This window comes from Opisthocomus hoazin, chromosome 3 (assembly GCF_030867145.1).
Source record: "Opisthocomus hoazin isolate bOpiHoa1 chromosome 3, bOpiHoa1.hap1, whole genome shotgun sequence".
NCBI lineage: Eukaryota > Metazoa > Chordata > Aves > Opisthocomiformes > Opisthocomidae > Opisthocomus > Opisthocomus hoazin.
The window spans coordinates 59514014-59538078 of NC_134416.1; the positions used below are offsets into that span (position 1 = coordinate 59514014).

Below are 24065 nucleotides of genomic sequence, written 5' to 3' on the forward strand. Positions count from 1 at the left end.
TTTAAACAGAGGATGGATAGTTTTCACACCATAGCCTGACAAGGAACAAGCCAGTAATTATAATCAAAGGTAGAGAATATCCAGCTGAGGTCCAGATGTGCCCAAAAGATGAGCAAGGCTGGGGCTCAAATGGCCTAACTTGAGAAAATCTTGAAGACAAATGTGTTTGCTTCAGTCAGGTTTACTTAAGCAGGAAAGAATACTACACGGCTTACACTGCTTTATGCTGAAACTTTTCAGTGGGTGGACAGCCAATTGAAATCTTACAATCTGTAATAGTCAGATCCAAGTGAAGCAGAAGATTCCTCCAAATAATTTTGTATGGTATCATTTCTAGTCTTTTCTTTTTTAATTTCATACAGTGCAGTAGCAAAAACTACCATTTTTTTGTGCCAGATGAATGAGCAGGAAAAAATATTCAAATACCAAAGGGTTTTTTTTAATTGCCACAGAAGTTTCAGATGGAGACTCAAACCTTTCAATGCCCACAGCAGAGATGGCTGCGAGTAAGCCGTTATCTGCTTTAACTTACGAAGAGAAAATATACACACTGGCCAGTGGATAGCATTGATTGATGATGTTCTTATGGTGTATGGACTTCCAGCATGAGAAGAACACGCTTCATTTCAGTGAGGCAAATGTTTTCTTTTTAAGAAAGCAAGCCCATTTTTCTAAATTCATTTTTTCCAAGCTGAATTTTAAATGAAAAATTTCCCAAGCAATGCTGAGCAGCTTCCATTTAGCCATTTCTCCTATTTTTAAAAAATGAGCATTGTGGGAGCCTAATTGTTTGATTAAATACAATAAATGCAGACTGACTTGTGCTTAAAACTACCCTGTAGCCTAACTGTAAACATCTGCCTTTGTTTGGTCTTTGCACTGTAGTTGTTAGTGCAACAGTATTATTAGAATGTATTTGCATGTTAAAGAGGTGGGTTAGAGTCACAGTCCAAGGGAAATTATATCTTGAAATTGCCTTAAGAGCAGGGCTTTGTTTTCTTGCTGAAACAAGCCATTATACAGCTGCTGTTGCAGGAGGTTGGAGCCCATTGGGGTGGATGTTCGATCCATTATTCATGACTTTAGCAGAGCCGGGTTATGGTGGGAGGGGGAAACCATTCTTTACCATCCAAAGAAAAAGCCAGCGAACTAGTGAGAACTGCCCTGAGTGAAAGACACAGAGGAACTTAAAAAGGTAACACAATGCTTTATGGAGCGAACACCCAGCACAAATCAAAGGATTACTATGGCAACAAATGGGAACCAGTGGGAAAAACGGTAAATAATTTTTCATCTGGTGAGTTTTATCCTTTTTACCAATGGAATATCCGTAAACAAAAGGCAACTTCCTTAAGCAGTCTCCTCCTGTTCACTCAGAAACGAGAAGACATTCTAGAGAAGAAAAATTTCACTCTTTCAAATGACCAAATATAGTTTGTTGCAGCATTTGATACCTGATGCTCTAAAACAGAGCTGTGTCTCCTAGCTCTGATTGTTCCTTCAGAGGGTATCAGTTCTGCCCTTACCTGAGTACGTATATATCACCAAACGCAAAAGCGCGCATCTTTGCATTTCAGCTTTGGATTATTTTCACACTTGGCTTTTGAAGACTTACACATTTTTCCATGTATAGAAAAACACCACAAACTCTCTGACACTCCCAGGTTATGGGAAAAGAACCACTGAAGTGAATTCATTAAAAGGAACAAGTTGTCACCAGAGAATTAAAATAAAAGCAGATAGACTAGAGAAGGTGAGAGCATGTCTTAAACAGCAAGTCTTCCACAAGGTCTAGTAGTAAGTCGGAAAAGTTCACACTGAAGTATCATTTCTTCTGGGCTGTTCTTCATCTGTTTATCCATTTTCCTTACCGAATATCAAATATCTCTATTACTGTAAATTAATACCTGGGTAAAGTGTGAACCAGCCAGGTACACTGATGTGCAAGTTAGGTAAGTCACTTTACGACCTGCTTTGAATCAAAGCTTCTGTGTGGATCCATTCTGGACATGGGAGGAGAATTTCTGTCTGTATTTTGAATATTCTATTTTCAGCTGGTTTTGGAGTATCTCTGCTTCTTCTGTGTAATTTTCGTAATCCCACATGAGAACTTTTCAGCTGGTTGGCTTTCGCAGCAGCTCCCAGCCATATGTTGAAAATTTACACATCCTTTTCTCTTGCCCTGATTTAAGATTTTGTTTTCCTAGAAAGGAAACAGTAAATGTTTTGTACGTTGTGACTTTTCTTTCTTCTAGAAGAAAAAAAGCAACAAAAAAACCAACAAATGGGGACCACATAGAAAGTTATATCTCTTAGTGTCCACTATTCCTCCAGTGAGAAGTTGTGGGAAGAAGAAAGACAAACTGGTGCTGACAGTATTCCTTCCCACCAAGATTAGGGGCAGCAAGAATAATTTACTTTGAAGAATTGTATTCTTTCTTGCTATGCAAGATTCCGTAAGGGCTGACAATATAATGGCTTAAAAGACCCTTTATGATGTAAATCTGGATATCGTAGTCCTGACTGAACTCCGTGAGACTTTGTAGACTATCCATACAATGAGATGGATTTTTAAAGTCTTGGAGCAAAGTTTTCTGTGTTTTCCCAAAATCAGAGACTCTCCATATAAGCACAGACAAATAACCACACAACTGGCTATTGTACACTAGCAAACGGAATACACGTCATTTGTTTTTTCAGGGATGAGGAGAAGAGTGCATCTTCAGAAGCAGCTCCTGAGAATTCAGTTAGATGTGTATCGCATGTAAAAAGTAATACAAAAGGCACTGGAGGTTTCTCTCTGGTCTGGTTGATTGTATGCATGCAATAGTCAGCCATCACATGTGAAAAAGTAGTTTTTAGACTGTGGTTAAATGCAAGGTCCAAATATCAAAGCATTATAACATAGCATTAGATGAGCAACATAAAATGTTAATCTTTTGGCTTCCATGGAATTGCATATAAATGCTGGAGAAGATTTTTCTGCCCTGCCTCCTCAGGCCTTATTTTATTCCACCCCTCCTGAAAAAAGAAAAAAAGCTAAAAAGAAAGATTCCATGAAATTTGGTGTTCACGGTTGTTGCATATAAACTGATTAAGTATGCAGGAAAATTGAGATTGCAATTAACTACAGTAAAATGGAGAAAACAGACAAGAAAAACCCAGTCGTACCTCACAGTGCATGGCAATCATGTCAAAACAAGTCATGGCAGAAATGCGGGATTGTGTGAGCTGGAAAGTAACCTGAAAAGCCTTCAACACGCTGAGAGGGGCAGAAAGGGGTTAGTGCAACGAGGGAGAGGTGGTGAAGCCCCCAAAGTATGGATGACTTTTCTCTACATGTCCTCTTGAGGTAAAGACATCAGCATGGGTTAGCTTGTTCTGGAGTGACAACAGGTGAGAGAAAAGGACTCAGCAAAAGGATTTGGCACTGCCTCTCCAAGTGGATGGGAGTGGAAGTGGATCTGGAAATGCAGAAATTGGCATTTGTAGGAAACTGTCTGGAGGTATCAAGCTGTGGATGAAGTGCAGCTGCTTCTGTGGCGCTGTGATGGAGTAGCACTGGCTTGTGGTTCCCGTTGTAGTGTGTTTGTGTGTCTTCTTGTAGTGAGTTTGTGTCTGTTCCTGTGCTGTCAGTATGTGGTGTGGTGGCCGTCACATTCGGGGTGTTTTTCTGTTCCTCCTATGGCGCGTTCGTTAATGTGAACAAAGGAAACAAAGAATGGAAGTTAACAGGTTATCAACTTTTGCGTCCATTTTGTAGCAGTGTTGTTTTCCAAAACAAAACAAAACCACAGTTGTGCCACAGACTACACCCTGCTGATTTTATGGTAAGGGCCTGATTTCCACATATAAACGTATAGACATCCATTGGTGCAATATCAGGTACCTGAACGGCATATGAAAATATCACGTGATACGTTTCCACATATTCTTAATTCATGATCCAGATGGTTAACAGCAATCTATTAAGTGCTTACGCAGCCGTATCTCCCTTGATCTGAGCAGTACAAATCCCAGTGCTTCTGGTAGAAATCACATTATATGAAATTATGGATATGAAGAGTCATCAGGTTGCACTGGAAGGCAAGAGGTGTGCAGCTCTGCATTCATGCATTAACTGCTTTTCAACACGTTTACTTTACCGCTTATAAAAATCTATCATCCTTGAAGAGGCAAAGCAATTGTAAAAAGATTTGCACTGTCTAGTGTGCATGTAATAATCTGTCTTTATGATTTATTTAATATCTTCTTAGTATTTCCAACAGTTAGCACATAATCCCAGCGCCCAAGTTTCCTGAAACTTGGCTTTGCATGGGCTGCATGCTTTTGGAAAAATTGCATGAGTTAATCATTTTCTTGCCCTCATTTTGAAGACATAAGGTGTTGTCAGCTTGTACTTAACTGTGTGATTCCCATTAATACTAGTCTGAAATAGAACAAATGATCTTTTTAGCAAATCATTGCGGATTGGAAAACACAAGTGTGGAGTGAATAGTGAAAAATTCAAACCTTACCTTCCTGGTAACTTTTGCTGCTCTGATTTAGCTTCCAGTTTCAGGAATCCCAAGACCAATAATATGTCTAACTATCTAAATATGTAATTGTATGACTGTAAGGAGAGTCATATTAAGATCAGTTATGCTTCCTATATATTTTAAATTAACAAAGTATGCATTTTTTCCATTTCTGGAGGCACATAAGATGTTTTTAAGTGATTATTGCCAACAGAAAAGCGTTGCCATGTTGTATCCGTTTTCACCAGATTGACTTCTCATGATTTTGGCTGATTTTGAATTCATAAAAAGAAGAAACACACTTTTTTTAAAATTACACTTGAATTAACTAGGTACATAGGTTCTTCTTTGCCATGTTCCTAAAGAAGCCTCATCAGAATGGAAGAATGCAGAAATTTCTAATTAAAGTAATTTTTCCTTTATTGGGTGAGAAAATTAAACTGATGATTTACAAATGATTGTGCAAAACTGGCAAATCCCATTGCAAGCAGTTCTTTGTAAATTCTTTGTGAGACCAAATTTTGGCCTTGTGCAATACAAAATATCTGCAGGCAGATCAAGGCGTAAGACAGAATCAATAAGGCAGGTAATGTGCTCTTGCTCACTTTACGTGTAGCTTTCAGAGGGCTGAAAGTGTCTTTTTCTCAGATACAAAACAGACATGCGCAAGTCAATAAGAAAATCAAGTAAAGAAGGAACTGACAGGGCCCGGAATGTATATGTAGGGTGATTTTCGTTGTTCAGCAGAGTATGGTCCTGCGAGTGGTTTATGGGATACTTCCATCTGCCTTGTGCTCTTTTTCCCTGGAGGAGCTCCTGTTCCAGTGACAAATATTTTTTGTCCCAGCAAGGGCTGGAACAGCGGCAGCAGCTGGTTTTTGCTCTCAGGAAGCGGGAGGCGTGCTCGGGGAGAGGAGACGGGTGCTGGGGCTGATGCCGGAGGGAAAATGGCAATGCAGCCCCCGAGAGCGGTCCCACGACCTGCGTTACATCCTTGCAGCTGCGGAGGTTGGAGCACGCTGGATGTCGGCCAGCAGAGAATTTGGGATTATGCCTTGAAGCCTAAAGCAATCCCTTCCTTAAATCCGTCTGGGAAGTCGGAGTTTGGTGCTGTAGTGTTTTCTGTGGTCACACAGGTGAAGAGGACAGCATCTGGCCAAGCATCACTTTTGTATAGACAAATCAGTTTTAGCTTCAATGTGAGGGACACAAAATGAAGTGCATAGAAAGGTCTGATTGGGAATGCAAGTGCATGCCACATGATTAATTAACATAGTATAAATAATGAAGTCTGTGACTACCATTTTGGGTCTTTATTTTTGGATTAAGTAGCTTTCAGAAGTAAAGTGGATGGGATGCCAAACTTCATGAGAACATAAAATTGAAAGTATTAAGGTTAAAATAGTGTTGGACCTGAAAGGGGAGGTACTTAAGCATTTTGGTCAGATCTCCGGCTCACACAGCTTATCACCGTGACATTCACGGAGTAATTATTTTGAGTAGAAATCACAGAATGAAGTCGACTTGTGTAGAGAGCTGTCCTGTATCTGAAGAAAGGGACCTTATGTGCTTAGTTGGTTTAATAAATGCTATCCCATTAACTGCCTAATTGGAAGTGTTGCCAATGACTAAATAATTAGGTTCAATACATGTGCATTAGATGCATCTTCTGCAGAGATGTTAAAATTTTATAGCTTTGACTGTCATAAAGAAATACGCCACCAAATATGTAATCCTGTGAATAGGATCTCATCTGGCAAATGTCACTGATGGTGCGCTGTCGCAGCTACTCAAGTGCAAACCCAGAGCAGAGGCCTGAAGGGAATATCCAACACGCATCATCAGCATCCCGGCTTTAGTTTTCAGAAGCCACACAGGAAATTCCCACACATATTTAGGGCATTGCTATTTATTTGCACACTGTGCTTTGGTTTTAACTATTGATAACCGTGAGTTGTGCAGATGTCTGTCCTGCAGTTCTTTTCTTTTTTCCTTTTTTTTACACCATGGAGACACGTTTTCTGCTAAACTTATCCCTTTGTCCTGCTGATCAGCTCAGGGATTCCCATGTTTTACCTGTACAGAATGTATCGATACAGGAGCTTCAGGCTCAGCTTGAGCAGGAGACGAGACTTCACCGAGAGGAGCAAGAAAAGTTTACAGAAAGGATCATCCAGGTAAATACGAAACCCGCCGGCTGGGAGAGATGTGTGACCATAACGTGTGGTGTGGACCTGATTTGTCAGGACCATGGGAACTTGTGCCCTCACAGCTGTGCCTGCTCGACCTCATCTGAGTAAATGAAGAATCTGGAAGTTGGGGAAATGTAAACTGGAGCCTATTTTACCACGTTGAATCTGTCTTTTCTGCTTGGTGGAGAGAAGCTTTGTCCTCCCCTGTGCGGGGGAAGTCGAGGTAGAGACATGAAAGACTGCGTGGGGAATTATATCAGCCCCTTCAGATCTCCGTGAGCTAGGGAAGGGTGCGTTTGATCTCTCAGACCGCAGTTTGGCTCTGTGCCTAATTCTGAACCCTCCTTGCCCAAAGAAAACCCAACACTTCTCTGAAGTCGGAGGAGTTTTTGCACGCTCATAACTGAGACACAAATCAGGACTTTTTTGTATTTCTCAGTACCCCATGCTTCCAACCTTCTTATTCATAACTGGTGAATAAATCATATTTTGTTACAGGGACTCCCCCTGCTCTTTTGAAGGCTGGAACATATTAGTCAATAGTTTTGTGATCTCTAGCTCCTAGAGCAAAAAGAAATCTGTTGCTAATTTTGGCAGGCTGTTTGGCTCTTAACTGAAGTTTTCTTTTTAAATTTACTTCATAGATTAAACTCAGCATAATTGTTGCATAGTGTAAAGCATTTTTCCTTGTGCCAGCTAATCTCATTATGCCCAAGTGATATCTCTCCATTTTCTCATAAGTAGCTTTAATTTCCAGTTGATCTCCGTAGGAGCTTTCCCATGGAGGCTTTTGAAGGCAACCAGTAAATTGATTTCCTTCCTAGCTGCCTTGGCCATGAAAGCTTTTTGGAAGCTATGCCTGCCTCTTAAAGTTCTTTTCTTTTGCAATAGCAATCCATTGAAAAAGCATAATACTCTATGAAGCTACCTCCAGGAGGGTCTTCTCCAAGCATTTGTGACCGTGGGGACTTAGATCATAACATCTTGTAAAAACAATGAAAAATTCAGCAAAATCAAAGCTAGCTATTCATGTTGACAGTCAGTAGAAACAGAAGAATGAAAGCTTCTTCTGGATTCTTCATTTTTTCCAGATTATGCCCATCCTGTTGATATTGTTCCTTTTTTTGTCATCTTCCAGGATTTCTGGTGGAAATGACTCAGATCTTTGCTGTATTTAACCATAACTTCATTTGGTGGAAGAACCTGCATCAACACAAAATCTATTTGTTTCTTCCTGTAAAAATCAAAAGAAGCCCCTTTTTTACTATTTCATTTGTAGTGATGTTTAACAACATGAAATTGATGTGTGCTAGCAGTGTACAATCTCCATGAGTGTTATTAGGTCCATTATAGCTAATTTTGTTCTAGACTACTTTTAAGCTGCATTTTAAACCCATGTAAGTGAGCAACTACAGTAAATAATTTTAGTTTAATTAGGAACTTTTTAAGGCATAGTAGCATAGATGCTGAAAATTTGCATTACGCCAGAGCATATGATTTAAAGAGGAGGAAAGTCCTTCATAAACCATCTAGTATGGACCAATAGCCTGTGTCAGAAGCATCTGAATGTTGCAATGAAAATCAAGCATATACTTCTTAGCAGTATTAATTGCTAGGGGGCCCATGCTCCTGAAGAAGAATCTCTGAAGTATTCTTCATTCCTGTGTGACTGTTGTTTGTTGCAGGGTGTGTTCTTGCAGTTTAAATCATTGTGGTCGTTAGTGTACAGTGGCTTTCATAAATTTCATCTATGGAGCTGGGCAGCAAAGGGAGAGGCTGTTGTTCAGCAGATTGGAAAACAGCAGAAACTGGCATCTGAAAGCAGTGGCTCTGTACTCATTTTCCATCTGCCTTTTCTTGATCGATGTGACCCACAGCTTGGCTGAAGTGGAAACACTGTCTTATCTATGCAGAATATGAAATGTTGTACAACTAACTGGTACAAGTGCTACTGGGCACAGGTCATGCCATGGTTTGATTTTGACATGTTGAGGGAGAAGTCACATTTAAATAATAATATTTCAGGTGGCCTTGTGTTGAAACAGATGTAATTATACATGTGCTCCAAAGAATGAGCTTTTCTTGGTACTTGTAGTACTGAAACTGAGACATGTTGAATGACCAGTTGCAACCTATTCCTGTCTCTTCAGTTGCTGCATGTGTCCTTAATCTAGTTATATCAGAATGAGAAACTCTTTACTGTGAGATGCCTCCAAGGGTGAACTGTGAGAAGTGAGGGACCACAGTGTCTGAGATACTGGACATGGTTCTTTCAGAAGCGTTGCCCTTCCAGAAGCAGAGGGAGACGTAGCCACAGAGGAAAGGATGAGTCTGTGGCGGGGTAGGGAAGAGGCAAGGATAATATTCCTGGTTGTCTGAAGGGCATCTGTGGTCCAACCTCATAGGAATGGCTGCAAATGCATTTAGCAGGTGTGACATGTGCAGCTGTGTGGGGTGGTGGCTGTGCTGGGAACATACTGCAAGGACACAATGAAGAGAAGGAGGAAAATATGAGTGGTATAAAATGTTTGAGCAGCAGCAGAGGTCTTGTGCGTGTTTAAATGTCCACTTCCACAGCAGGTTACCTAGATATGGTTATCTAAGCAAAGCTTATCGCCTACTGTCCTCTAATTTCCTCAACAGTCATAACTGCTGAGGAACTTATTGAGCCAAACTCAGTAACTACTCACTACTGAAAATTAGAGATTCCAGTCTGTCTCACCCAACAAAGTACAAGTCCTGGAGACTGCCCCAGGACACTACCCCATTGACATGGTGTCTGTCGTTCCATTAAAGCTGGAGGAGGAGCATATGCAGACCCTGCGGAGGAAAGACTTGGAAGTGCAGAGCTTGACTTTGCAGAATAAACTGGAAGAGAAGACCTGGAGCCAGGAGAAAAGTCTGCTACAGCAAGAACTCAGGCATTTCAAGCAGGACACCTTTCTCCTGTACGTCAAACTGAAGTGGCTGCTGAAACATTGGCGGCAAGGCAAGCGAATGGAGGAGGAAGGGGAGGACATATTAGAGGTAACTGTCCCACCTTATTAACCCAATGAAGTTGCATGTGGTGGGGTACTGCGATGTCCCTTCTTTAAGTGCAGACTTTAAATACGATGTGGGGTCAGCAACTGTATAATTACACACAGATTTAAAGGGGATTCAAATTGAACATGAAGCCTTTTCGTAAGTTGGCTTATGCTACAGTATATTCTGCATGATATGTTACAGATCACGCATCTTTAAATCTAAACCTTAACTAGTACAAACATCTGGTCCTGAAAAACTGTCTCATTGTAAATGAAAATTTAATTTGGTCTCAAAGATATGACTCCTGAATAATTTTTGGAAAGAAAAAAAATGTTAGCGAGTTGATGGAGTCAAATCTGTCTAGATGGGTTGAGTGCTGTCGTTTTTCTCATCGTGTGCACAGTGTGTTCCTTACCAAGCCTTCAGCAATACAGATGGAGGGAAGCTCTGTTTTCATGTTGGCAAGAGAATTATACAGCTTCTTGTGGGAACTTACAGTGAATCACTCTTGTTTGTTCCTCTTCTCCATACACACGTCTATCACCGTCAGCAGCAGTACACCAGCAGTCATCATGGTGATTTTCCAAGTAGCAACTATATTCAGATCAGGAATTTCAGAAGTACATAACAACCTGGAATCCCGAAGCTGACACATCTCAGCAGGGGTGTGATTGCCAGCCAACATGCACTGTGAAGAAAGGTGCTGCTAAATTGTGTCAAGTTGCACACCCAGAATTACCATTTGCTCTGGAAATCTTACCTAAAGGAAAAATAAGTTAAAAAAAGTGTTTGCCCATTCTGACATTTTATACAAAATTCTTGAGAATAATAGATTTATTTTGCAGGTTCATGCAATTCTGAAACCATTTGCTAAGGCAACAAAGTAATTTTTCAGTATTGCTGATACTTATGTGCCTAGTGTTTTTCAGTGTTTGCTGCACTTGGCAGTACAAGTAACCTTTCAGGTCTGGTAGGAGTATGCTTAAGTTAAATACTCCAGTGTTTTCTATTGTTAGATAAAGGCTGGATGAACATCTTTACCTTCATCTGCTGTGGTGATATGAGTCAGAAACAAGACATGAGTAGCTATTTAGAAATAATTTGCTTTTACTTTACTTCAGCAGTACTAATTTGCTTCTGTGTAATCTAGTTCATCTTCTAATATCAAAATAACTTTCATTTTTTCACTGTTTGTATTTTTGGCTGGTTAATTTATAATCATTCCACCTCCAGTCATTATTGGAGTTGTGTGTTTTGCTAATGTATTACAAAGTATAAAGTGCTAGATTTGGCTAGTTCCTGACCTCCATATCTTTATCAAACAACACACTAGTGTCTTTTGTAGTTTTTCATTAATGTGTGGTGGATTATATCCATCATGTTACATTACACCCATCTTCTCAGCTGCATAGATCTCCTATTTTGCAGGCCTGCATAGTGTTGTGTTCACATATGCAGTACATCATGTATCACCCAAAGATCATTTCCAGTAGCCTACAGAATAGAACTCAGTATATCCCACCACAGAGATGCAGGAGAAGATAGTCCCTTCCCTTAGCGCTTCAATACATTCCTGTTCCCCTAGGTAAATGGCAAAGGAGTGTTGATGTGTCCCATCGCTTGCGTTTTAGATCGAGCACCCTGAGGCCCTCCCAGACTTTGGCATTCAGTCTGAGCAGAAGGCGGACGATGCAGAGCGAGAGGAGGAAGAAGAGGATGTTGTGTTTGCACTGACAGATTTCTCCCAGCGTCCCACCACGGAGAGCACTCATCATGGACCACAGCTGCAGACTGCAGAATTACTGCAGCAGCAGAAGCAGGTACTATACCATTTGTATATCATGCCGTGGGAATGGAAACCAGATTTTCCAAGAGAGTTCATTTTCTTCTGCTGCTGTGTTAAATTACCTAGAATCATACTTGTAAAAATACTTCTAGCTACACAGCAATTACAGTGGATTTCATCCATTATATTTATATTTAATCAGAAGCCACGTGATTAGTGTTCTGTTGGCAGATACTATCAGTGAAAAATCTTATTTCCTCTTGTGGCTGTTTGCCCAGAAACATCTATCAGTATGTGATGGTTTGCAGAATTTACATGCTCCTGTTGCCTGACTACATCTATTGTATTCTACTGTCAAGCTTTTAGCAAGAAGAGGTGATTTTATTTCCTTTAAATAATTTAAGCAACTAGCACGTGTATTTAATATTTCCCTTAGAGATGATGGGAAAACAATGCAAAAGTTCCTTCCCGTCACTGGGCTTGTTTTCAAATGCCTAAAAGCAAATCATGCTGACTTGTACCTGACATCTCCTGTGCTCTGCCTGTGTGTGTCAGAGCACTGCCATATATCCTAACTTTTTTATTTGTGCATTTAGCATACAGCAGTCCTAACAATAATAATAGCAAATATTCAAAGGGGACAGACTTAAGGCTTCCAACAGTTCTTCAGGAACATCTCCTTATATTTCTAAATTGAAAAATGTTCAGATGAGAGCATCGTATCATGTGGAATTATTTGCAATCATACATAGAATGGAGCAAGAATTCTGCATAAAGCACAAATTCAGTGAAAAAGATCCTGAAGCTTTATATCTTATGCCCTATCCGGGCTCTTGACGTGGGAGCCTGTTCCACAGTGAGAGCTCTCAGACTAATATGTACTCTCTATGACCAAATTACTTTGCTGGACTTGCTGCAGGATCTGGGAATTGCGTGTGTCTTTGCATGTCAGTTCTTCGCCTTGAATCCCCCAGACTCTCATGACTATGTACAACCTGTTTGCTTATGATCTGTATGGTCTAATAGATATGCAGCAGGCAACTGTAAGTCTCTATCCTGTAATAAAGTTAGGCTGGTGCTGGGAAATGCACAGGCTGTTTTGCAACCTACCTGTCTAGTTCAAGATGTAACTTCAGTTGGATTTACTGTTTGAATAAAAATAGTAGATATCTGTGGTCTTTATGCTACTTCATATTCTGCTTTAAGTTTATATAGTCTTTTGCTTTCCTTTTTCATAGTGCTAGCTGAAAACTTCATTTTCTAGCTATAATTTTCTGTGAATTGTGCTACCTAGGTAGCATTCTTTTGATCAGTTTGGCATTTGGAAGGGTTCTGCCATGCCAGTCACCCAGCTCCATCACTGTCATCCTCTCAGCAAGCTCTTCTCTGGTAGATGCTGAAGAAGACCATGGAGGAGATGCTCCTGAGCACATCATTTAACTGCATTCCATCTGTAGACTGATTTAATATAGAATGAGTAAAATAAATATAATCCAACATACTATCTCAGTACAAACTCTGTCATGTACTAACTTTCCATATAGATCTCTTAAAATGACCAAGAACATTCAAATAAATTGTGTCCTCTTTGAAATAAGCGTTGCTTAGGCATTGATCTCAATTAAGGTGGCAGAAATGGGAAGTAGGATTGCTTATAATTCATTTTTATATACATTGAGTGATGTTCTAATTCAGAAGTTCCAGCTAATCTTGCTTAAAGAAAAGACCCATAGGAACAGACCACTTCTCAGTACCCCTCTTGATAGTGGATAGTGCATGATATTCAGACAGACTTCTGAAGGTTAAATAGGTTTCTTGCCTTTCAACCGGGAAAAAAGTGTTATTTCAACACTGCAAGAATGAGTGAGTTTGCTAAATATTTCTGATTTTAAGCCCTATTACTTGTTTTGCCTGCTTACACTAGTGAATCTTCTAACAAGCACTGTGTTTATTGAAAGGCATGTAAAGAGGGTTTTCAGTGCTATGGGGCTTGTATTTGTCAATGGCAAGAAAGAATTATGATTATTCTCTGGCACAGAAATAGGAAGCCCTAGTGTAGGTTAATTCTGATGCTGTCATAGATTCAGGGCATCGGAAGTGTCTTCTGGAGGACCATGACAGAGGAGTAATTGCCTGCACCACCTCCTGCGCCCTCGAGGCTCTGCCAGAGCCTAGCTCTGCCCTCACACACCTTAGTATCAGTTGGGTCTGAATTGTCCCATCTCACTACGGTAGTTGGCTTGGTCATGCAAACCTCCTGTATGCAGGACCTTTGCTGTGCTCACCAACCTCGCAGACCCTGGTCCTTGCTCTACACACATTACAGGCTTTCACCCATAAACATGAGCTCCACTTAGTTCATATATGATCCCAAAACACATTAACTAAACAAAAATAGAGCAAGACAACACTTTTCCTCTGTTGTCCCAGCTTTAAAAGCTCTGAGAGTATCAACAGACCCAGAGCACATCCTTCCTGAAGCGGTGGATCTCAGCAGTGCTCACCTCCCAGTATACCACTGAAAAACACCCAGGGTTTTGGGGTACTCTGCAGGTTACCTAAGACCACAGCTGGAAGAAAAGCACTGTTTATTGGGGAATTCGGGGTGAGTGGTGAAGCTGGAAGTCTCCAAGGTTTGCACCTGCACAGGAGAGCCCTAAGTTGTGGTTCTGCCTGGCAAGCTCTGAGATCAAATGCATCAGCATTTGTTTCACATTAGGAAGGAAATTTTGCAACAGTCTAGGAGTGGCTGAGGAGATAACTAGGTCAGAAAAAAGAAAGAGCTTATGGTAACTTCAAGGAACCCATATTTATTTTTAACATTTAATGTTAATATTTAATGGCTTATATTTTCAGCCTGCACTCTAGCTGATGACTTTCTTACCCTGCCTGGAAAGTGGAATTGTTTTGAGAAAAATTATAACCCCTGAGGCCTTAATGTCAACAAGCAGCCTCTAATTATATATTATTATGATCTGAGGTACTCGACTCGGTGGAAAGTACACATCTCACTTGTCTGGGGTATTTATGAGGCCAGTGTGTGGAGAGACGAAGGCATAGCAGAGGGGAAAGCGGAGAAAAAAGGTTAGCTGATGAGTGGCAGAGTAGATGGGGACTCTGAGAAGGGCCAGTTCATCTTTGTGTTCATGGTGTTGTCCCTTGGCTGGTAGCTGGGGCATACTGCAGAAGGGATCCGGCAAGGGACTGGCAAGGCTCAAGGACCAAGCGGCAAGCCTGGAGATAAGCAGGCAAGTTGGGCTGCTAGCACAGTGCGGGAGGGCTTGCTGCAAGTCAGTCTTTCTTTGTGTGTAGTAAGAGAATCAGGGAGAATAGCCTGTGGGAGAAGGAACAGCTTTGGTTCAGCCGAGTAGAAACAGGGAGATGCCTCTTGAATGGTGTAAGATCAGGGGAATAAGAAGAAAAGAGTTTACACGTCTGTGGTCCAGTGGAGAAAGCATTAAAAAACAATACACTCTTGTTGTTGATGAGGTAGTGCCAAGAAAACCCCCAATTAGATCTTTTTTTGCTCATACAATATTTGTTTTCAAAGCTTAGCTAAGAGAAAAGCCCAAAGGAATAATAATTAAGACCTAAACATACTAAAATGATTTGCACCAAGATCCAGCTTCACTTTTGCCTAGATCTGTGATTAGACGGAGAACATGCACAGTTCTCATTCACGGTTCAGGGTCCTGACCTTGTGTTTTTAATTGATTGCTCTACTAAACCGCTTGTAATAGCAGACTGTGGCGAAATTCTTCACTGAAATTCTCAGAGAAAAAAGAATTATGACTAAAAGCAGAAACAAGCTTCAAACAACTGCTCTGGTCCCAAACCTTTCTAGAGCTAGAGGGTCCCATCTCCAAGGTTGACTCAACTTAGTAAAGACTCCGAAGTTTTGGAATTTAATTGACATTTACTACATGAAGTTTTCACTTCTTGTCAGCCGTTGCTTCCTTTACCTATAAATCCTGAAAAGTGGATACAACAAGACTTTAAACTGCTTTTGTAATTCTCTTGTCTTAGATCAGTTGTGAATCTGTCCGACTCCTCCATGTTCTAAATTTCAGTAAGTGGTAAGGTACTAAAGAGCCCACTCCTTGCATGGGAGGCTGTCCAGGGAATCGCAGCCATGCCCTGTTTCTTCTGCCCGTTCAACACCCCTGGGAGGAAAGGGAAGACCATAACAATCCTTGTTATGTATCTGTGTGACTTATTCTTATGCAGAAGCTGTTGGCAGTACTGCCAACAGAAACCTAAAGCATGTCTAGGTGTAAATGTTGTATTTCAGAGCACATTGTCTCAAAAATACTTTGTCTGTTCTCCAAACTGTGGATAGTTAGGGCCTGGCGGTCAGAAGATGTCGCGCTGTATGGAAAGGTAGGCCCCCCCCTCCTCTCCTGATAACCAGTAGCGTTTAGCCCATAGGTGTAAGCAGACGGAAGTGACGCTGTAAACCTAAGCTATATAATACTGTGCTACCCATCAATAAACGCCATTTGCCGTCCACCACATTGGTGTCTGCGAGCTGATGGCCCGAGCGGCCGGGGGGTAGGTCGCCGTGCCGTTCCTGAACCAAGTCGCCACGCCAACAAAGGCAACACCAAACACACTACAGTTTGGCAAAACAGAAAAAATAATCTCACAGACCTCTCCAACTTCAGACTGTAAATAGAAAGTAATGCAAAAGAGACTTCTCTGCAGGAATTAAAAGTATGCAACCAAAATTGGATTTATCTTGGCAAGTTAATTAAAACCCCAGCAAGGCCAGGGGGCACCTGGGGTACTTGTCTCATAACAGCAACGTCGATGTAATGCATCTAGAAATAAGACATGCCCTCATCCCACTAGACTACAAACCTGCAATGAGGCTACTTTGGCTCCTCTCTGTACTAGTCCATCACTTCTTTCTTTGCAATCCTAATTTTACAGAACTCTAAAACTATCAAATGTGTGCACAGGAATGAGGGATGTAGCTTGCTTTAGTGTTGCTTGGCTTTATTTTTCTTCTGCCTCCTTTCCCTGTGGAGCCTTCAGACTGCTTTGCCAGGGAAAGGTTTATGCAACATACCAGAAAACACAGAACGTGGCTCTTGAATGAAAGCACTTCATAGACATTTGAGGTCAGGGTTTACAAAGAGGAACAGGCCAGATGCACTCAATACCCAGCAGCTCCTGTTGTGACACTAAGGGCAACTCTTCAAAAGAGCTCTTATTCTGAGTACTACACAAGGGGCTTGAGATGTTTGGAGAATTTAGCCTTAATTGGGTATTGGAACAAAAATTCATGGTGGAAACATAAAATCTCATTATATATTGAAAAGTAGGTGATCTGACATGCATGATGGAGGCTGTTGCTGTATAGTAGGAACCTGCTAATTGACATTAAATGTTAATGGAATTAATTCTGCTTCTGTGGGTGCGTTTCTTATAAAACCCCATGTTGTACACCATCACATTTCATTAGCCCAAACAGATTATAGGTCAGTCAAACCTAGCATATTTTGCTGATGAGCCAAATGGCTTGGAAAAAGTAGACCACATTTCTTTGCTTTTTAAAGAAAAAAGGCACTATGGTATGTCTGATTGGTGATCACAAAAGTGAGTGAGGTGGGTTCAGTGATGCCAAAAATCTGATGAGCATATGAAATCAGCTTAGTTGTCTGCATAAAATTTTATATGTATTGTCATTGAAAAAAGCACATGAAAATAATTTCGATTTTTGCATACATCTGTTTACTTGACCAGTCTGCAAAGAAGTCCCCACGTAGGTACTTCATGAAACACCAGATAAGAGGAATTGCAGGAAGACTCCACTTAGCAAAATAAATAAAAAATTAAATCAACTAGACTATCATGCAAAAATTGAGACAGCTAATTTGAGTTAGGCCTTCCCAAGAAAGCTAATGCATTCATGAGAACCAGGTGATTAAATGCTGAATTTGTTTAGTAAGCTTTCCCATTTTTCTGCTCATGCTGTGTCTGCTAATCAAGCATAATTTTCTTAAAAGTCTTTTTTATTCAAAATAACTTGTCAAATAAATCTCTGGTTACTCCTTGGTCTTTGCGAGGCTCATTGGGAATATTGGTCTAAATTTTGGATAAATAAATTATGTTAACACATTTCTGTTTCCTAATTCAGTGACTGCAAAAAACAATGGGATACCTTTTGTTTTACTGAGCCAGAATGAATCTTTTAAAAAACATTCTTCAATATTTAATATCAAAATGACAGGTTTTGCAAATCTCTAGAGAATTTGCAGAAGATAAATACGAAAACTCAGAAAAAGAAATCAGACATTTGAATAAATATACATGCTACCTTTCAGTACTTGCCAAGATCAGATGTCAGCTCTGGACTAGACTTTTAATTTGACTCGATTCAGGGCTCCTGGCTAGCGCAAAAGCACAGGCAACATTTTCAGTGTGGCCCTGACATTCTCAAGAAGATGTGGATGTGAATTTGCTCTTTGAGCCCAACTATGCTAGGGAAAGTGCCCTACCTGGCATTTGTGCCTTTGGTACCAAGCGGGGTGCTGCTGCAGAGCTAACCTGTGTGCAGCTGTATGGGACTGAGGAGAGATACGAAGCACAGACTAGTGAAACACCTTAGCAGATATACTTAGCTCAAAATGTCACATTTTTTTCCAAAGTAGTTTTATCTGATAATACAAAAGCGTTGAAAATGAATCCTTTTTCTTTATACGTAGTTTACAAATGTTTGAGGTTTGATGCTGAGCAATGACTGTATGTATGAGATGTCCATCTACCCAACAAACCTCAGGAATGATACTGTAGCTTTGGTTCACAGTATTGAAAAAGAAGTCATTACAGATGTCCTCAATTCAGAAAGACGCTTAGTGCCTTTTTCAGTGTGACTTAAGTATCTTTGGCTTTCATGGGTGCTTCAGGACTAGGGCTAACAAGAAGTAGAATCATGGAATTGCAGAATCATAGAATCATGTAGGTTGGAAAAGACTCTTAAGATCATTGAGTCCAACTGTAGACCTAACATTGCCAAGTCCACCACTAAACCATGTCCCTAAGCACCATATCTACATGTCCTCTAAATACCTCCAGGGATGGTGACTGAACCGCTTCCCTGGGCAGTCTGTAGACAGAGAGGGAATTGCCATTTTTAGTTTTCTTATGCAAAAGTTAGCCCAAGCACTTTCTCTTCCATGCAGTGGATGTGCAGGCATTTTTCCCCCTAAAAATGAAACTGGAGGCTAAAGCCATCCAGTGACAGCATTTCTTTTGCTTTGTTGTGACAGGCAAGTGAAAATCGGAAGCTCCTGAACGCTCTGAAGGGTTTGTTGGATGACTTCCGCTCGGAGCTGCGGGATGAGGAGCGTGAGCGGCAGGGTCTCCAGCAGCAGTACGCCCTGCACAAGGCAGCCTGGGAGGTGGAAATGACTGAACTGAAGTGCCACCTCGAACAGGTAATGTCCCCTGAATCCAACACCGGTAAAGAATGGCTGAGGTGCTTAATCTGTGACAGACAGGAAAGGTACTATATTTGTCCATTTTACCCTGGTGCCTGAAAGCCCCTCTGAAGCCTGAGCAAAGTTTTGCCTCTTGAGTTGCCTCTTGGATTCCAGTTGTCCCAGTACGAGTGCTCGCGTAGTATGTGCTATGTAATGTAGGTGAGGACAAAGGAAGTGAACCTCTTCTTGCTATGTTTTCTCAGAACAGTTGGCTGTTAACGGATCAGCTGCGATAACGAGACATGCGGGTGTCTATTTATTGGCATTTATAGGAGAGAAAACATCTTGGTGTTGGCATGCTCACAATTAGCTCATCACTGTGCCTTGGCATGTGATAACTGCAGTATTTGATACATAGGGGAGAAAAGAGTAATTTACTAACACTGAAGTGTTAGATCAAGATGTTAATATTAAACCAGCTTTTCAAAGCTACTGGTAAGTGATGGATGGTACCCCACTGAAGAGAGAGCTCTAGCTACCCATCATGGGATACTGTTAGAAGTATGGATAGAAAATCTGGTGCCAGGTGCATCAGTGTCATGTATGGATGCTCACAGATGTTGTGCTGTTCCTGAAGCAATATGAAAACAAATCAGCAAAAACCCACAAGAATTAATTTCCAAAGCTGATGGCATAAAACTCTAATTTTCCACGTTCAAGAGGGAAGGGGTGGGAGAATTAGTACGATCAGATACTGAGAAAAAGATATTTGTAGAGCTTGAAGACAACTATAATAAAAAGTATTCACTGCCGGGAGGGTGACACATTTAGGAGGATTTACTGAACGTCAGAGACTTGCTGTGACGCACAGAGCTGAGACGCAAGTGCTGCTTTTCCTGCCCAGGTACTGTGGGCTGCTTTCCCAGAATGGAGAGGCTTGCATTTTAGCAGAGTTTTCTCTCAACAGATTTGGATTCTCAATTCAGCTGCTTCTTAGTGCACACACATCTCCAGACAACAGATCACCTGAAAAAGGAAACAAAATCAATTCCCATTTTCGCTCCTCCCAAAATAAAACCTCGGTGACAGATTTACCTTAAGCTCAAGATGGCAACAAAGAACAACACTTAGAGAAAGTTAGTCTGACGACTAGAACTGCCAGTTTAGAGCTTGTATGGCTTGCCTTTGCCTGGGCGATAAACTCCCAGGCTGTTGCTTTGGCTGCTGTTTGGCAGCAGGATGATGCTGCCATTCCTGCTCAGGGAGAATATAGATTTGCATCCTTCCTTCTGGTGGCTTTGTCAGGCTCTTTGCTACCTCCACTGGTAATAATGTGTAACATATAGTAATTATCGAGCCGTGGATGTTACTTTTTACATTTTTTCCAGCAAACGAAAAGGATGAAACTGGTCAATATTTAAGACATAAAACTGTCTTTATTAGCTGGTTTGCTAAACTACATTTCTATTTCACAGTAAAATCAGATCCCTAATGCAGTAGCAAGAAGATAGCACAGAAATCGTTAGAGTGTCAGTTAGGATAGGGCAAACAATGCAAGTGGCCCACTCAGGTCTGATGTATGTGCTCACAATTACAAGGAGGCAATTAAAAAAACAAATATAAAAAAAATAATATAAAAAGCTGGAAATAGAAATAACATAAAGTTAACTCATACTAATGTTAAGGATTCAAAATATGGGGTGTTTTTGTTGTAGGTGCAATTTCAGGATTGCAATGGGAGGAGCTAATGAACAACATGTGAAATACCAGCATTACATATAGTCGTGTCAACATTTTTTGCTATTCTGTAACAATATGCGGCCTCACAACAGCTTTAACTAAATAGTCAAGCCTGTCATGTCATTGTGGGTAGGAGAACCTCTCATGATGTCATTTTGTTGATTTAATTGGTAGTGATGAAGCAGCAGGCTGTATAGCACTCCCACCCTAAGGGGGGTATAGAGCTGCCAAACCCTTGACGAGCCTGTAGTGAATCAAGGCCTTTCTGGTCTCCACTGTTGTCTTCACTGCTGCTGTTTTCCACTTTTTTTTGTGAAGCAGTAGGTCAATTAAAAAGAGTATTTTCCTCAAGAGAGTTAGCTCCTAATTAATCGTCACTGGCAGTGCTTTTTCATTTTGATGCTTCAACTCTGTATAGGAAAGAAACAAAAAAAGGAAAGAAAACTCTTTTGATACAAAAGCACTGCATATCCTATGTGACAGTGTACTGTTGCCTGCTGCTTTGGAGCTTTAGCAGTGCATATATCATTAAAAATAAAAATCTTGGCTGTCAGAAGTGCATGTACATCTTATTTGGCAGAAGGATCCTTAGGCATTGTTTTTAAGATGAAAAATAAAGAGATTGCTCCCAAATATGGGATTGCAATAACCCTGAGCCAACAAGGAGTCCCAGTAATTCTCAGCTTCCAGCTGGGCAAGTGAAAAATCCCACTATTCTGGCAACTGGGAACTGAGAAAAGTTTGGGAGAAGGAGGGAGTTAGTATGAGGGGCGAAACCCTGTGTACGCATTGAGAACTTGTACATAAGGACACGGACCCTCGCTGTGACTCTGACCAATGATCCAGTTTCAGGTTGCCTGGGGGCAATATAAGCTGTGGTTCACATGGAGAGGCATCTGGCCACCCATAGCGGTTAGAATGTTTGGGAAAGTCACATCTAAACTTTCATGCTAAAGAGCCACCAATGGGCCTTTCCACCATGACTGGAGCTGTTTTGTCAAAATAGAGGCAGAAGGATTCTCTCTTTGCCAAGGGCATTGTTCTGCCTTCCAGAGGCACCAAGAACTGTCTTCTGAGTCTAAAGACACCACCTCTGACTGGAGAAGGTTTTAGGTCCCAAATCACTGAACACCAGGAAATTAGTATATCACTGTATACTTGCCTTGTTTTTGAACTCATCTTTGTACTTACAGACTTTCTGTGTTCTTCTGAAATGGGGCAAGAGCCAGGGCTCTGGTCTGGATGAGCCCATGGTCCAGCACAGGATGACTTACTGTATTTTGGCAGCTTGGGCAAGGCATTCTGACAGCAGCCATGCATTCTCGGGGTATCGCTCTTCTGGAGCACATTCTTTCTCCCAGCTGCCTCTCTCAGCTTTTCTGTCCTTCGCAAGTGGCATGGCCTAGGCACCACCATCTGTCTTGTTTGCTAGCTGAAAGGCTGGGAATTTACCCGGTAGTGGTGAAGAACTCCCTGGTATAAGGTGAGAGATAGCATGAGTCTTGTTGAGGTTCAACATTGTGCTATTTCTTTGAGGTTCAAAAAAATGGGAGAAGGAATTTGCTTTATAGGATAATCATACAAACGGTATTTATTGCAGCTGAGCATTTGTTTGCTGTATAGGCTGCTTTTAGCATTTTCATGCTTCATATCAGCTAAAGAATTCATTGTCAGACACAGGCTTTTACCACAGAAAGTTTAATGTCCTAGTAATGTTTTATTTTAATGCCAGCTCGAAGGGAAGAGTGAGAACAACTCAGGAGAAACAGGCCTTGCTTCTGATGCAAAGGGAGCTTTTAAAAGGGAAAGAGAGGAGCACAAGAAGCTTCTGGCTGAGAGCCATGGTGTGGTGATGGACCTCCGCTGGCAAATCCAGCACAGTGAGAAGAACTGGAACCGGGAAAAGGTGGAGCTCCTGGACAGGCTTGACAGAGACCGGCGAGAATGGGAACGTCAAAAGAAGGAGCTGCTCAGGCGGATAGAGCAGGTAAGGAGTCATCCTGGGATGAGCAATGGCTGCCTGCAAGCACGAGGGGTTGCACCATCACTGCAGTCAGGCCAAGGTCGAGAGACTGTATTAAGAAGCAACACAGGAACAGTTTTGGTTCCGTGGCTACATCAGTGTTTCTCATGCTACAAACCAATTTACATACACAAGGGAGCAAAAGGAAAATGCTCATAACCCCTATAAAAAAACCACTTATGAGAAACCAACTCCAGGTTAAAGGCCATTTCCTGCCTCATTTCAATTACACCGGACAGGCATAGTCACATCAATTCATTCTGTTTGAAAGCTTTTGTGCATCTCTTCGTGCTGAAGCGCTCAATCCCACAGGTCGGGTTATTCAAGGTTTGATATACAGCTTCCTGCCAAAAAGGTCTGTTCATCTGTGAATGAGCCACCAGAGAGGCAGCTGCTGCATCGATTCAGTCTCAACTGAATTCTTTTTCTCTAGCAAAGGAACCCAGGGGTTTACATGAAGAGCCCTGACTGATAACAAATAAGCAATTATCAATACCAAATATTGAGAAGAGGCTTCTGACCTTGGTCACGTGAATTTTGTGCACACCTCTGCTATCATGTGCAAACCTCATAACTGCGTACTTGTCCCCTTGTTTTTTTTGCCTATCTCTACTTTCCTCTGCTTAGTATTAGAGACAAATTATACTAATGAATTTATTATCTGGCTGGAAGCCACACACACAAAAAAAGTTTAATGAGGGAGAGTTAATACACCATTTTTGACTGAACCTTGTTCCGCTCTGAGTCATGCATTCCAGGAGAAGTAAGAAAAACAACTGAAATTGTGGGTCCTCAATTAGCTGAATACTTTCTGTCCTTAGGACATCAGAAATGGAACGGCACCGGATTTGTGCATGCTCTCTAGCGAGCATTGTGCTTGAATGAAGCACAAAGTAGCTTCACAGGTTAAGCTAGTAAAAGCCCCGTGTAACTTCCACACCAATTTTTGAAAAGGGTTCGTTATCTGCATCTTGTGTTCCCATGCCTGGGCTGCAACAAGAAGTGAAAGAAAAGACACCAGGCTGTAAATATTATTAATGCAAGACTAAACCTCAGTTTGAACTATGGCTGTTAAGCCCACAGGGAAGGGCTGAGGAAAATCCTGTTCTCTACAGATATTTCTAAAATCACCGAGAAAAGTGTAGGTCTGAGTGGGCGGTGACCAATATTAAGGTTTTACATACCAAGAAAGGTGATTTTTTGTCTTCTTAATTTAAAAATACCATTAAAAGATATTCTGGATTTTTTTAACCTCCCATTTATCTGAGGGTTTTTTTGTATACTTCATGCCGCTTGTTGAGCTAGCTCTTATAAGGCAGCCCAATAGTATGTCTCTTAAGATATAACAACCAA

The 24065-nt window shown here is 41.1% G+C and overlaps 1 protein-coding gene across 5 annotated transcripts in view; it reads left to right on the forward strand.

Moving 5' to 3' along the window:
- MTCL1 (microtubule crosslinking factor 1) overlaps positions 1-24065 on the forward strand; it is a 106710-nt gene that overhangs the window by 66097 nt on the left and 16548 nt on the right. For 3 of the 5 annotated variants that reach the window (XM_075416458.1, XM_075416460.1, XM_075416461.1), the window contains 5 exons: positions 6602-6694; positions 9506-9736; positions 11368-11556; positions 18797-18964; positions 22422-22676. In XM_075416458.1, coding sequence (XP_075272573.1) covers positions 6602-6694; positions 9506-9736; positions 11368-11556; positions 18797-18964; positions 22422-22676 — 936 coding nt within the window. The remainder of the gene's footprint in view (positions 1-6601; positions 6695-9505; positions 9737-11367; positions 11557-18796; positions 18965-22421; positions 22677-24065) is intronic. The other 2 variants (XM_075416459.1, XM_075416463.1) reach the window with 1 other exon arrangement.